The following is a 14973-nucleotide window of genomic DNA, read 5'->3' as shown; positions in this document are numbered from 1 at the left end:
TGGCTTCTAATCATGCAAAGATTTCATCAAGATCTATTTCATCTTTTCTGATTAATTCTTTTAGTAATCACAAATTCTTCTTAAGTGTGTTTCTGAAAAACTCAGTTTTGTTCCAAATATAAAAAGTTTTCAGATTCTTCAATAAGATTTCAAATTTTATCCCTTTCAAAATGATTTAGTTTAACTTAACCAATTATCATCTTGTTCATTCTTCTTAATGTCTTTTAAATAGAAGCAAAATGACAAACTATATTCTCAATAAAAGATCTAGTTTTAATAAGAATAATATGAATTGACATTTCTACAAGTGGTATCTTTTCATTGAATATTCTATATGCATTGCTTAGAGAGTAATATCCAAAGAAACACTTGTTTTATCAGATTTGGCATATATTTCATTCTTGAGAACATAACATGTATAACTGAAAAAACATGAAGGTATGCACCATTTGATTTTCTGTTTTTCATGAGTTCACATGGGGTTTTCTTCAAAAATAGATTTAATAGAAACCTTATAATATGACAAGCTGTGATGATAACATTAATCAACTGCTATCACAAAGCATTGTTCTTACACAACAAAGGTTCTATTTTTATATTTTTATAACCCCTATATGTAATAGTATTCTTGGTGCAAAAATAATTGTATTCAATACCGTTTTCTGTGCAAACCTTATTAACAAATTGGTTTTCAAAACTGTGCCATGATACTTTCACAGTTTGCAAACCTTTTTCATTTGAAACCTTTTGTAAGTTTGTGCCAAAGCAGAAAATATTTCAATTTAAGTGCCAAGAATAAAACCAACGTTAGCTTTGAAAAATCATCCATAATTACAAAGTCAAGAAGCTTATCTCCTAGGCTCACTATCCTAGAGATCCAAATAAGTTCTTATGGAGAATTTTCAAAGACTAAGAGGTGGAAACAATGTTTTCAGATTTCGAAATGATTCTAGTTTGTTTTTCTAGATGACATGCATAGCAAACTTTGATCTTGTAGAAATTAATTTAAGTAAGCCAATGACAAGGTCTTTTGAGATTAAGTACATACTAGTATGAGTTGATTTTATATGCCAAAAGTGGTTTTTTTAATCTTGGTATTCATAGTGCATATATTTAAAGGCATACCAAGTATATATTCTCATGTCTATGATCAATAAAAGATAATACCATTGATAAAAACTCTCAATCAAGCATATAGAGAATTCATAGAGTTATTCTTAATAAATTGATTAATCATTTAGCAACTTATCCAGCAGTAAGTAAAGCATACTATAAAATGAAGTGATTTGATTATATTTTTAAAAATATTACCTATATCACAAAATTGATTAATACCTGCAATTTATGTTTTAATTAGATACTAAGGCAAAGAGAATGATGAGATGCAAGGATTACTAATTTCATTATTCTTTTCATTTCAATTACTTTTCTTAAGTATATTTTAAGTTTCATTCTTTAATATATGTCTAGAGCACCCAATGTCTAAATTAACATCTTTTGTTGGAGCCTTGAGTGCTAGACACACCTACAGAAAATATTCAGATTTTCAACTTAGGAACTCAAGCTCTTTTGGGTCCTTGTAGGTTAGCTATTATTGTTCCTTTTGGAACCCATATTTTCTTAATAGCTATTTTGTCCATAGGCTTGCAGATTTTATGATTATAAGGAATGTATTTCTGCATACTCTTATTAAATTTAACAAACATCGATTTAATATAAGTAGATGATGGATTTTTAATTTTTTGTTTTTGTTCATTAGGTTCATCAGATAAATTAGAATCCGTTTTATGATAGATAGTGGAGGATTTAACACATATGTCATTAAGGGATTTTTGTGTGTACCAAGATTGATATCCTAATCCAGCCTTTTTAAATTCAGCTCTTTGATTATTTATCATTAAGTTCAGTTTTTCAGAGCTGATAGTAAATTTTTCAACTATAGGCTTAAATTTGTTAACTTCTTTAGTTAGCCTTTCATTGTCTTCTGAAAGTAATTTATTATTTTTCTGAGTTATATCATAGCTTTCAGCAAGAGATAGATTTTTCTGATTTAGCTTTTTATTCTTTAAACTAAGCTTCTTATATTCTAAGTATAGATCAGAAAAAGCATCATGAAGTTCATCAAATGTAAAATTAGATTGAGTTTCAGCATGTACTTGAAATCACTTTGTGTTCCAATACATACCTTATCTTCATGTGCCATAAAGCAAGGATTTTTAATTTCTGTTTGCTGCTCTTCTTCTTCAGAGCTAGTTTCAGATTCACTAAAAATGTTAGTGCATTCATATTTACCTTCAAGCATATTCCAGATTTCCTTAGCAGTTATGCAAAAAGATATGCTATTAAGTTCACTATCATCTAATGCACAATATAGAATATTCATGGCTTTTGCATTTTGCTGAGCCATTTTTTTATCATGATTAGTGTTTGTGTGTAGCCCGTTGACTATGATACTCCATAAATCATAGTCATGTGCTTGAATGAAAATGCGCATGCGTGCTTTCCAATGTGTGTAGTTTATGCCATTAAATAGTGGAGGTCGATCAATTAACTGTCCCTCTCCTAGAAAACTGTCTATTTGAATTGTCATGATCTTTGGCTCTTTGACGATTAGGTCAAAATCAAAAAGGCAAGGAATTATAGAGCACCTGCTCTGATACCACTTGTTGCCCAAGGTGACAAGCCAAGAGGGGGGGTGAATTGGTTTTTCTAACTTTTTGATTCCTTAATCGAGTTAATTGATGAGTAAGTAATTGTAGTAAAGTAAGACAAAACACAATGCAAACACACAAGAAATATAGTGGTTCGGTGCTCTCCTAAGCATCTACGTCCACTCCCCAAGCGACCCCTTGGGAATTCACTATAATTCCGCGGATTACAGTTGGATTGTTTTCCGGGCTCACAATCCAAAAACCTTTACACTTTGGTTTTCTGGATCACCAAAAATCTATGTTGGTTTTACGGGCTCACCAACGAACCTTCACAATTGGTTTTACGGGTTCACGAACAACCTACGTTGGTTTTACGGGCTTACCAACAACCTACGTTGGTTTTACGGGCTTACCAACAACCTACAATGTTGGTTTTACGGGCTTACCAACAAACCTTACAACAAGAATAAAGAACAAGGAACTAAAGCTCCTAAATGAGCAAATAAAACAATTATGAGCTACAAAGAAGAGTTTAGAATATAGTTATCCCTTTAATAAGGCTCTTCTCTTCTTTGTCACGATTGCTTCACTCTTCAAGGGTTGGTGGAGCTCTTAATGTCTCTTGGAATCTGCTCAACCACTTCCTTTTGGCTCTTTGAATGAAGCAATTGAATGAAGCTTGCCTTGCTAGGGTTCTCTCTTGAATGCACTTGATGTATTTTCCAAAGCTTGCTTCCTCTGATGAATACTCTCTCTTAAATACTTCTCCAACCTCCAAATAGTCCTTCCTGACCGTTGGATTGAAGAAACTAGCCGTTTATAGCCGTTGGGAGTCCAAAAAGCACTTCTGCACAACTAGCCGTTATGCTTCTGCCCGTGCTTGGGTCGATCCAAACTTTTTTTGGGTCGACCCAAACCATTGTTCATCAGACTTGGGTCAGCTCAAGCTTTTCTTGGATCGGCCCTCTCAGAAAATACGGAACCTTGTATTTCAGCCAAGGTCCGCCGTACCGGTACCGGTCGGCGTACCGGTGGCCGGCCGGACCGGTACGGTACCGGTCCGGTCCGGTACGTACCGGCTGGTACCGGTCCCGTACCGGCCGGTACGCGGTGGTTTCAAAAACCACAGCGCGCGGTGCTGTGGTTCTAAAAAAAAAAAAAAATCGTACCGGTGCGAACCGGCCGGTTCGCACCGGTACGAGGTGCGTACCGGCTGGTACGGGCTCCGAACCGGCCGGTACGGGCTCCGAACCGGCCGGTACGGGCCCGAACCGGCCGGTACGCACCCGTACCGGCCGGTTCGGATAAAAAACCGGAAAATACCGGTTTTTTATCCGTTCCGGTACCGGTCCACGGCCGGACCGGTACGTACCGGCCCGTACCGGCCGGTACGGACCGGTACGGTATTCCATGATTTCAGCCTTCCTTCACTTGGGTCGACTCAAGGTTGGGTCGACTCAAGGTGGGGTCGACTCAAGTTCCATTGGGGTCGACCCTCTCAGAGATTCCAGAGACTTGTTTTCTTGAAGCTTGAAGATGGGGTCGACTCAACTTTCACTTGGGTCGACCCAAGTGCTGTTCATCCATGCCATAAGTGCTAGAATGTGCCAGAATGTTTCTAAAACGTGCTAGGGTCGACTCCATCTCTTCTAGGGTCGACTCCTACTCTGTGCCAAGTGTTCCAAAGGCGTGTCACTTCGTTCCAAGGCGTGCCAAATGTATCGGGGTCGACTCCAAACTAATTGGGGTCGACTCTAACCATGTTTTTCTGCACTTTGAAGGTTAGTTATGCACATTGAAACAACAATATGATATTCCAAGCAAATTACGATGCATGGCACAATAGAGTTTCATACCCTTAACAGTAGAAATTACCGAATTGCCCTTTTAGGTATTTTTAACGTGAAACTTTGCCAAAATGGATTCTTGAGTTTTCTACCATTCTCTATTACAAATTTTATCTCGTTTATCAATTCTTGAGAGTGGTTTTGACCATATAGTCCTAATGTATCATGAGTGTATCAAGGGTGTGCCATTTATCAATGATGTATCGAGTTAATTTGCATTTCTAATTTGATATGGCCTCAATGGTTGTGTTAATCATCAAAATAACATTATCATCCTCAGTATACAACTAATATCTATATCTATATCCATATTCGTCAAAGAAACATGGATATGATATGGATAGACAACTACTTGATTCGTATTCGAATATCCGATTCTATTTTTAACCCTATTTAATTTTATATAGTACTTATGAACTTGTAAGGAAAATATATAACTGCATTAACATGCTATTAACTTGATTTTCCATCCACTTAGTAATATCTTTCATCTTTGGTCATAAAATTTAATTATCTAACTTATATCCATATTTGTATCCATACTTTCAGTATTCGATTTGTACCGTATCCATTTAAAACAAATATGGATATGAATTTTTGCATTTGACTAATATTTGTATCTGTATCTGTATTCATCAAATAAAACGAATATAAATATGGATATACTGGTATCTTATCCGGTTTCAGCCCTAGTAAAGGTGGAACACAATGAGCTAAAACCAGTGTAATGGTTCAAATAACATTTACTTTGTTAACATGCATCACAGCCAAATAACATGACTGCCACCATATATGCATTATCACTACTACAGTGCTGTCGCGTAGCAGTTATAACACGTGTTATTTGATCTTATCAGTATTGTGGAGTCAAGTAAAACTTTTATATTTCTCTCTCTCTATATGAGACCACAGTATTGTGGCTAAAGTTAAAATAGTGTGACTTATTTTAGAATTTGTATTTTGTAATCTTGTATGATGCCATTATTTCGTAGAGCTATTGTTCATCATTATGACATCTTATTTGCCCAAGTTAGCCTTCAAAAGTTTTATGACCAATATAGTGACAGTTATAACATCCATCATTAGTAGTTAATGTCAGAAACAATTGAACAAATAGTGGTTGGATAACATTATTTGGGTATGACCACAAGAGCTGTTATAACAGAATGACAGCCTTATAAACTTTGATTTATATTATCTATTATACTATATGTAGCATAACAAGGGCTTTCTAATGATGTTATTTTAATTAATGATTTTAAGAGGGTAACAGAGTGTTGATTCTTTACCTGAAGTAAATATATAAAACAAGAAATATCATCATGGAACAGATATAACAGGCTTTTGGATAACATTGTTATGTTATAGTAGTATTATACAATTGGAATATAAACTGCCATTTAATATCTTTATCGTTCATGTAATTTAAATCTCTTTGTGAGCTTGAAATAATAATTTTTTATTTAGTGAATAGTGATTCAAGTATTATATTCCCATTGCTCATTATTTCCTGTTGCAATGGGGAAAAACACATTATTAGTGCCGATGTTTTGTTTCCAAAGAAGCTATTGTAAACAACAGCCAAAAGATAATAGTTTTGAATGGGCCTATTATTTGAGTACAATGTCGTTGTTTAAATGCTTCCCTGATGTGCTGCATCTACAATAAATCAAAGACTGTCAGCTGTACAGTTGCCACAGTTTGGGCAACAGTAGGAGTCTGGGAGGGCTTGCTTGCTGATTTTATTTGATGAATGCTGAAGAAAGACAATCTCAAGTTAGGTGCGCATGGTCAGCACAGGGATTCAATGCTGGGCCTGTGCTACTAGCCCCATGCATCTGGCCAATGAGAAGGAGGCTAATGCCATTGAATTGATTTATATGCTGCAAATTGGTAGATATAATTAAAAGAAATGATGTATGGACATGCTTGTACGGACAAATGCTAATGGTATGGGCTCTAATGTGATGAAAAAAATCAATTTGTAATTACTTATGGCTGTGACATATTCTGGTTCTGTCATTATTTTGTTTACAATCACATTTTACAAGTCATCATCTATTTTCCTCTTTTCAGATTATACATCCATTACTAGGGCAAGATTTATTTCTAGAAATGATATACTGGAGGAACTGGAGGAATTGAATAAAGATAAAGAAATAGGGAATCAACTGAAATGGTACTGGCATGTAACTGAAGACCTGAAGGGCGTTCGAGTAAGGAGGGGTTGTTGAAGGATGTAGGAGGGATAGACCTAAAGGGAATACGGACAGAAGTTGTGAGAAATAAAATGGAAAATCTTGAAATAGCATAAAAATAACTATAAATAGGCCTGAATGCTTGATGAATGAGGATCTGTAAAGCCAACCCCATATGGTTCAAACAAGGCTTGATAGTTATTGTCATTGCTCTAGACTGATTGTTTGAATTTTATGAACCATGCTATCTCTATAATTTGCAGTATGTAGTTTTCAGCAGGGAATTGCCCTTCTTACATGCATTTTACTTATCTTTTCTGTTAATATGAATTTCCTTCTGATCACTGTTAACATTTCCCATATATGCAGAGTTATGCCTCAATTCTTTATCTCAGACTTCCTCATTTCTTCAGAATGATTCTGCGTGGCAAAGAAATTGAACACCACAATCTTGTAAAGGATATGATGCTAAAACAAGAGGTCACATACAAGCCACATCCAGGTGCTGATGGGGTTCCGAAGGATCCAAATGTAATTCTGATTGACTCTTTTTCTAATTCTTTTCTTAAATTGAGGAGTGCTTTTATAATTGCCATTGATTTATTTTTTGATTTTTATTGTTTTCTTTGTGTAGATGGTTGCAGTTGTTACAATTGGCTTTGTTAAGGATGCTAAAAATCACATTGATGTTCAGGGATTTAATGTCTATCACAAGAATCGATTGATAAAGGTGAGCCTTGTCCCCCTTTAAAAAAAATACTCGAGTTCCACGTTTTTTTCTTATTTTCCCATTGGCTTGAGAATTTAATACCAAGTTATGAGTTTTCCTCTCTCAAACATGGACAAAGAATTCAATGTACTCATCCCCGTTGGTGCAAAATATAGGTTGAGTTGTGCTTACTTTTGTGCCTCTGCTCATAAATCACCATAAAACCTGTCCTCTAAATTTATGTGAAAATTTTCTAGCCAGGGAGACCAGGATCTTTTACACTCTCTACATTGTGAGATAAATGTGACGTGGTGTTGGTACCATGTAGAGAACTAATATGTAGGAATTCTACATAATATTTACAATTCACATTCTCATGTAATTTATTGCTTTCTAATATGAAGAATGATTGCATTAATAGGTTGAATGATCTAGTTCTGTAAGCAATGTGATCCAATCATGTGAAGTGATCTTTATTTAAAAGTATAATTTTATTATTTAGACAATATATGCAGATAATGTAACTCACCCTCTCCCCCAATTTATGCATTTCGTTCTCAGAGTTCGCTTATCCAAGTCTTTTTTTTTTGTTTTGCATTGACAGTCGAATTCCAAGTTCTAATTTTTGAGGCCATCTTCTTGTATCTATTTTATCTTTAATAACTTTAGAAGAAAACTAGAGTGCAATGTCTGATATGGAGGCATCATCTTGCTATCGCATTATCTTACTTGATCCTTGAATTGCTGTTAGCTAAAAAATGTTTTGATGTGAGTTACATCATGCATGAGCAGTGAATTTGATGCTTAAAGTGCAGTTAGGAAGTGGAAGGAAGAAAAGGAAGAGGAATAATCATTTGAGCAAAAGAAAGAATATAAATATAAATTGATAAAAAAATGACTTATCTGTAACATGCGATGAAGATTTGTGGTGTTTTGAGCAATAAATCAGAAATGAACAGTGGCATGAGTGAATGAAGTGAATAATTGACCAAACCTGTAGGAAATTTTCGGCATTGTTAACTCTTGTCCTTAGATCCAATTCCTATTAGTGCTACAGAATCTTTTTGTTTGCGACAACATTACAGGAGTTTATAAGTACAAATATATATAATATGTTTCTTTCCTTACCTTGTACTGTTGGTACTAGGATTGTTGATATCAATTGCATCTCAGTAGTATGAAATGAGATGTTTTTTCAGTTAAACAGGCTGCTAGTAAATACGTGGATACCTTGTTGCTTCTTGAAGAGTTAATAGGAAATGTAAAAATCTCCCATTCCCAACCTTTTACCAATTTTACAAGCAGTAAGTTAACACTGTTCTTGGAAGTTATGCCAGAGAAAGTGGATCTTTTAAGCAGACCAATGTTCTACCATACATATTGACATTTCTGAGCCTGGTTTTGGCTCAGCATTCAATATCAACTTGTAATAAACCTATCATCTGGATCCATGTGGTGAACTCATCTTGGTGTAAGGCTTCGCCTGCTTTATTGAGCACAAGGTAAATATGTCTTCAAAATATTCCCAGATGTGATGATCATGTTTGATTAACCTTGGTAGTTGTGGGTTGGCTTTTCTTATAAACAAAAAACACAACAGCTTGTTAGATCTGATATGCATAGATCCTTATTAAATATTCTCATTATCTTGCCCATCATCTTTTCATGAAACATTGACTAACACATAGTATCAACCTTAGAAAACCCTCTGCCTTTCGGGATGATGGAGGATTGTCCATTAAAAAGAACTCTAGGTGCACTTGTGTTAGACGTGATATATAAATTAAAATTTTTTATTTTATTTGGAAATTAGAGAACTTTATTTTTATTTGGAACTAGAATTTTGGGACTCTAGAATTAGAATTTTATGTGGACTTCGGTATTTTATTTTTATGCAGAGTCTTATTAGAGTTTTGGTTTATTAGTGTAAACCCGTTGCTATGTTAATTGAGAAAAGTTTGAATTATTGAGATTACAAAATATTGAGAATTCCTCTTTTCTCTCTCCCTCTGCCTTCTTTTCTCCTCTTCTTCTACTTCTCTTCGTCTGCTCCTCTTCTCCTCTTCTTCCTTTTTCTTCTCCCTTTGTCTTGCATCAATTGGTATCAGAGCAAGCCTTAATCCACCACCACTGTCAGCATCCCTGTTGCACCATCACCAAGGCCGTGGCAATCTCAGAAACCACCCTCCCCATGTCTGCGATCCATGCTCCACCATATGATGCAGGACAAGAGAGAGAAGAGGAGGGAAGAGGAGAATAGAAGGTGACAGAGGGAGATGGCAACTTAATATGTTATATTCTCAAATCTTAATAATCCAAACTATATTTTCAATTAATATAGTAATGGGTTTATATAGACAACCTAAAATCCTAATAAGAGTTTGCATAGAAATAAAATACTGGAGTCCTTATAAAATTCTAGTCCTAGAGTCTAAATAAAATTTCTAATTTTCAAATAAATAAAATTTTCTAATTTTTATATTTGTGCCTAATAGAAGTGCACCTAGATTTCCTATGGTATGGTCCTTTATTGTACTCCTCCGGTAGGAATGAACTCGACTCTGGAGAGTTTGTTTGCAAGTACCACTCAAAAAGCTCGGACTCGAGGTACGAAACTCATCCCCTGTAATCCAAGTAGCATCAGATGGAGAGCAACCTTTCCGTTGGACAAGATAACAATAGAAGCCACTATTAGAAGAAGTAACAATCTCATCATTCAAAACTGTTTCAATCTCATCTCTCTACTGAGAAAAATATAGCATCTTAGAAACTAAAGTACTTGTAGGTTCACTAGATTGCAAAGCGAATCGGCTTAGAGGTGGCTCGGTAAGGTAATAAATCCTCCATATTGAAAATAGGACTAACATTCGTATGATCATATAAATTAAATAAATATGCATTAGATCCAAGTTTTCTAATGATGGTGAATGGTCCAATGGTTTGGGTATACAATTTCTTGAACGAACTTTTGGATGAATGTGATCCATGACATTATCTCCTACATTAAACTCCTTAGCCCTATGATGCACATCAGCAGAAAGTTTATAATTTACATTACTCATTGCAATTTTGCACCTAAATTTATGGTTCAGGATATAGATACCCTTTCTAACATGAATCCAAGGGAGTGGCTTATTTTTAGATCTAGACTCCTAACTTGAGGGATTGGTAGGGATCACGTTGATATTCTTACCCTTATACTTAAACACAAGTGTTCTCCCTACCATGGTTACTTGCATCTGAGTCATCAAGCCATGGGCGTTCTAACAACATATGTCACATTCATAGGTAACATATCCTAGTATGTCTTATCCTCATAATCTTCTATGTTGATGGGCACTAAACATCTCTTAGTGATGGGCAATGTTGTCTTATTAACCTAGGTTATTTTAAATGGCTTGGGGTGTGGTGCTACCTTAAGATTCAATCTAGCTGTAGTAGCTTTAGAGACGACATTCATAGTACTACCCTTATCGATGACCAGCATAACAGATCTCTTATTGCATCTAATGAACATGTGAAAAACACTAGTACACTTCTACTCATCACTATTCACAGTAGTGGAAAAAACATATCTCAATACATTACAGTGGTGGTCCACTACTAAATTATTCTCAAACTCTTTCTCATCTTCAGAATATTCCACGGGATCCACTACTCGATTCTCAACCTTTTGTGGATCATTAGACTTTTTCTCTAAAACTAAAGCTCACCGAGGACATGCAGCTATGTGACCTCTGTTATGATAATGGTGACGTTGTACTGAAGAACCACTAGAATGGGGATCACTTACAGAATCATCAGGACGAGTAACAAATTGAGGTTCCCTATTTCTAGCAGTACTAACCCTAGAAGTTGTCTGGGAAACAATCCTAGTCTAGGTAGCATATCTTGACTAGGAAACAGGTCTAGACTGATGAAACTCATTTGAGAAGAGAACTAATGCTGTAGCAATGGCCTTTTGATAGGCCTCCTCCAAAGAATCAAGCATATATAACTCTACCTCCCTCTTTATACCTTTGATAAGCCCATTGATAAACCTCCTAATTGTATGAAATGGATCTTTCTGTCTTGGTCCCAAGCATAAGCTCATCAAATATTTCCATGTACTTGAGCGCTATTGAGGTTTGCTTATAGTTCAGAAGCTGATTGAACGATTGATTCCTATGGTAAGAAGGTAGATATTTTTTGATCAACTTCTGCTTCGTGAATCCCCATTAGGTGATAAGCGATTCATCTAGATGTTGCAGGTTTTGCTACACTGCCAATATTTCTTTGCAGCTTCTACCAACTTCATCTTAGCAAAACAAACTCTCTCTTTATCATTCATATCGTACCATTCAAAGTAATCATCAAGCTTATCGAACCAATATAGGAAGATGTCATGATCTAGTTTATCATCATAAGATCTCACATCTACCTTAACCAACCTAGTAATACTTCTAGTGTCCTCCTGATCATATTTACGGGATGGAGGGGAATGCCTAGTTGACCCTAGCAGGATATCTAGAATGCCGATCAACTGGCTAATGATGGATTCCTCCTGAGCAGTCATGGACTGGATGCATATGGTCCTGTCTACGTTGATTCTTGGAATCTGGTATTTCTCTATAAACTCGTTCTCCTCGTTTACATTCTCATCAGGCCTAGATTCCACATAATAAGGATCCTTAGGGAAGATCTTGCCAGTAGGTCTAGTGGCATAACTCATCCTATTAGTAGCTGTTACTAACTCGGGAGTGGGTAGGATATTCTGGACTAACCAAACTATATGAGGGGGCCCATTAGGTTGCTTAATAGATTCGTCTACCCCTAGACCTCTTAGGGTTTGAGCTACTTGTTGGCTCAATTGCTCCTATTATTGACTCATTGGCTCAAATTTCTGGTCTATAGAGTTCATAAGGGCTTGAGGGTCAAATGGTGGTGTAGAAGTTGAGGGAACGATATTTGTGGTAGTTTGGTCTAATAGTGGATGGTGGTCCCTCTATTCTTGGTCATGATGTGATGCAATCAAGTGTAGGGCAATGAAAGTATGTAGAGATACTCTAAAAATTGCAATAAGTAATTATGAATCTCAAACTACTATGATGCATGCACATAAAACTAGTAAGTTTAATGCAAATGATATGCTAATGTCCCAAAACTAGGCTAGATGCAACAAGCAAGAAGGCTGGATACAAATAGGGGCTAGGTGCAATGAACAAGAATATAGTTTTTTGTTGGGAAAGAAAAAGGATAAAATTGAACTTGAAACTAAAGCAATTTACTAGTTACCCAATCAAAATAAATATCAAGCAAGCTCTCAAAGGAAAAGAAAAAGATCTTACCACTCAAAGAGCACTTTAAACCACTGCTTCACCTTTTAGAGAACTCACTATAGAGGTAGAATTTGCCGAAACAGACGTGAAAAATGAAATCAGCATGTCGAAATTAGCTAGGGGATAGGTTTCTGAAAAATTCTGCAGATGTTGACGTAGCGATGATGTGGCAAGGACTGCTGACACGGAAGGGACTGCTGATGTGGCAGTGATGCTAGCAGGTGATGTGACATGATGTGGCACTAGAATGCTAATTGGATTTGTTAACATAATTGGATCGGGGTTCGGATTGGATCAGGATGTGAACCCGAGTTTGTGGTGCTTCTTCTGGGTCTAGGTTGGATTTGGCTTAGAGTCGGATACACGGAGGTCTCTTTTCCTCTTGAGGCTTCGATCCAAAGCCCTAGACCCTAGGTGATGCTCCTCAGCCATGTGACAATGGAATCAAAGAGTGTGAGGATGGCGGTGTGGGACCTCTCGAAGGCATTTAGCAAGGGAGGTCGAGGTCAATGGAAAGGATGGTGACAAGCAGAGGTGATGGTGGAGGCAAGGATGCAGAGCTCATGAGGATGAGGAGCTCTGGGCATTTTGGAGGTTGACGAGGATGATGGGGTATGTCGGAGGTTGATGGGTTGGTGTTAGACTTCGTGAAGAGGAGGAAGTTGATGTGGAGTGGTGGAGATCGGCGGAGGGAGATGAAGATCAGCAGCTAGCAGGCTTGGTTTGCTATAGCCGGTCTGGTGAGAACCCACAATAGCATGGTGAGAGGGCGATGAGGAGATAGAAGGGGAAATAGGGAAGGCCATCTCCACCCTAGCGGTGAGAGATGACGTCGAGGGCGAGGGTGAGGGCTTTAGCGTAGTAATTGGTGGAGGTAGGGGTTCCGACAGAGAAACCGATTCCGACGGATGAGACTGTGGATTTGACCTTTAGGTCAACATCAGACTCTGGTACAATTATTAGCGAACAAGAGAACTCCGGTGAAGGGTGGCGGGCTGCCGATGGTCGAGATGGAGATGAGAAAGGCGAGAGATTAGGGAAAAACAAGGGATCGGGTTCTCTTTTTTCTTTTCTTTGTTCTCTTTTTTTTTCTTTTATCTTTTTTTCTCTTTTTTTCCTTTTGCCAATGTAGTGTGGTGGGGCATGGACTATGAATCTCGAGATGGTGCTATAGGTGTACAGGTGCTATTCTCGAAGTGACATTGATGGAGCAGCGAAGATGTTAAGATAATGGTGGTGGATTGAGGTTTGCTCTTATACCAAATTAACATACTGTTGCCCAAGGTGACAAGCCAAGAGGGGGGGGGGTGAATTGGTTTCTCTTAATTTTTACTATATTACTTATGTCAATTGATGAGTTAGTGGAATTTAACAAAGCACAATACAAACACACAAGAAGTATAGTGGTTCGGTGCTCTCCTAAGCACCTACGTCCACTCCCCAAGCGACCCCTTGGGAATTCACTATAATCCCGCGGATATTATTGTTTTCCGGGCTCACAATCCAAAAACCTTTACACTTTGGTTTTCCGGGTTCACCAAAAACCTATGTTGGTTTTACGGGCTCACCAACGAACCTATGTTGGTTTTCCGGGATCACCAACGAACCTTTACAATTGGTTTTACGGGTTCACCAATCAACCTACACCGTTGGTTTTGCGGGCTTACCAACAAATCTTTACAAGGTGATTAATAAAAGAAATAAGAAGATTTAAGCTCCTAGATGAGCAAATATAACAATATAATCTACAAAGAAGAGTTTAGAGAATAGTTATCGCTTGATGAGACTTCTCTCTTCTTTGTCAAGGATGCTTCACTCTTCAAGGGTGGATGGAGCTCTTAATGACTCTTGGAATCTGCTCAACCACTTTCTTTTTACTCTTGAATGAAGCACTTGAATGAAGAAGATTAGGGCACTTGTCTTTCTTGTGTACTCTTTGATATTTTGCAAAAGGATATTTTCTCTGATGAATAGTACCACTTTAAATAGTTTCCTTCATCCATTGAACAAGCCCCAATGGTTAGAATTCAAAAACTAGCCGTTACTCACTGTTGGAAGGACAAAAAGTACTTCTGCAGAACTAGCCGTTATGCTTCTGTCCGTGCTTGGGTCGACTCAACTTTTACTGGGGTCGATCCAACTTTCACTTGGGTCGACTCAACCTTTCCTTGGGTCGACCCTCTCAGAACCACAGAACCTTGCAATTCAGCCTTCACTTGGGTAGACTCAACATCTTTTTGGGTCGACTCA

The 14973-nt window shown here is 37.1% G+C and overlaps 1 protein-coding gene across 4 annotated transcripts in view; it reads left to right on the top strand.

Annotated features, from left to right (window-relative positions):
- LOC103696821 (protein MICRORCHIDIA 7-like) overlaps window positions 1-14973 on the top strand; it is a 54166-nt gene that overhangs the window by 28826 nt on the left and 10367 nt on the right. For all 4 annotated transcript variants that reach the window (XM_039117594.3, XM_039117593.3, XM_088709864.2 and 1 more), the window contains exons 11-12: window positions 7066-7227; window positions 7331-7426. In XM_039117594.3, coding sequence (XP_038973522.2) covers window positions 7066-7227; window positions 7331-7426 — 258 coding nt within the window. The remainder of the gene's footprint in view (window positions 1-7065; window positions 7228-7330; window positions 7427-14973) is intronic.

Source organism: Phoenix dactylifera, chromosome 13 (genome assembly GCF_051530095.1).
Source record: "Phoenix dactylifera cultivar Ajwa chromosome 13, Ajwa_hap1_PhDact_Kaust_v1.1, whole genome shotgun sequence".
In the NCBI taxonomy this organism is placed as follows: Eukaryota; Viridiplantae; Streptophyta; class Magnoliopsida; order Arecales; family Arecaceae; genus Phoenix; species Phoenix dactylifera.
The sequence above is the reverse complement of the archived record's forward strand: the minus strand, read 5'-3'. Positions and strand labels throughout refer to the sequence as shown.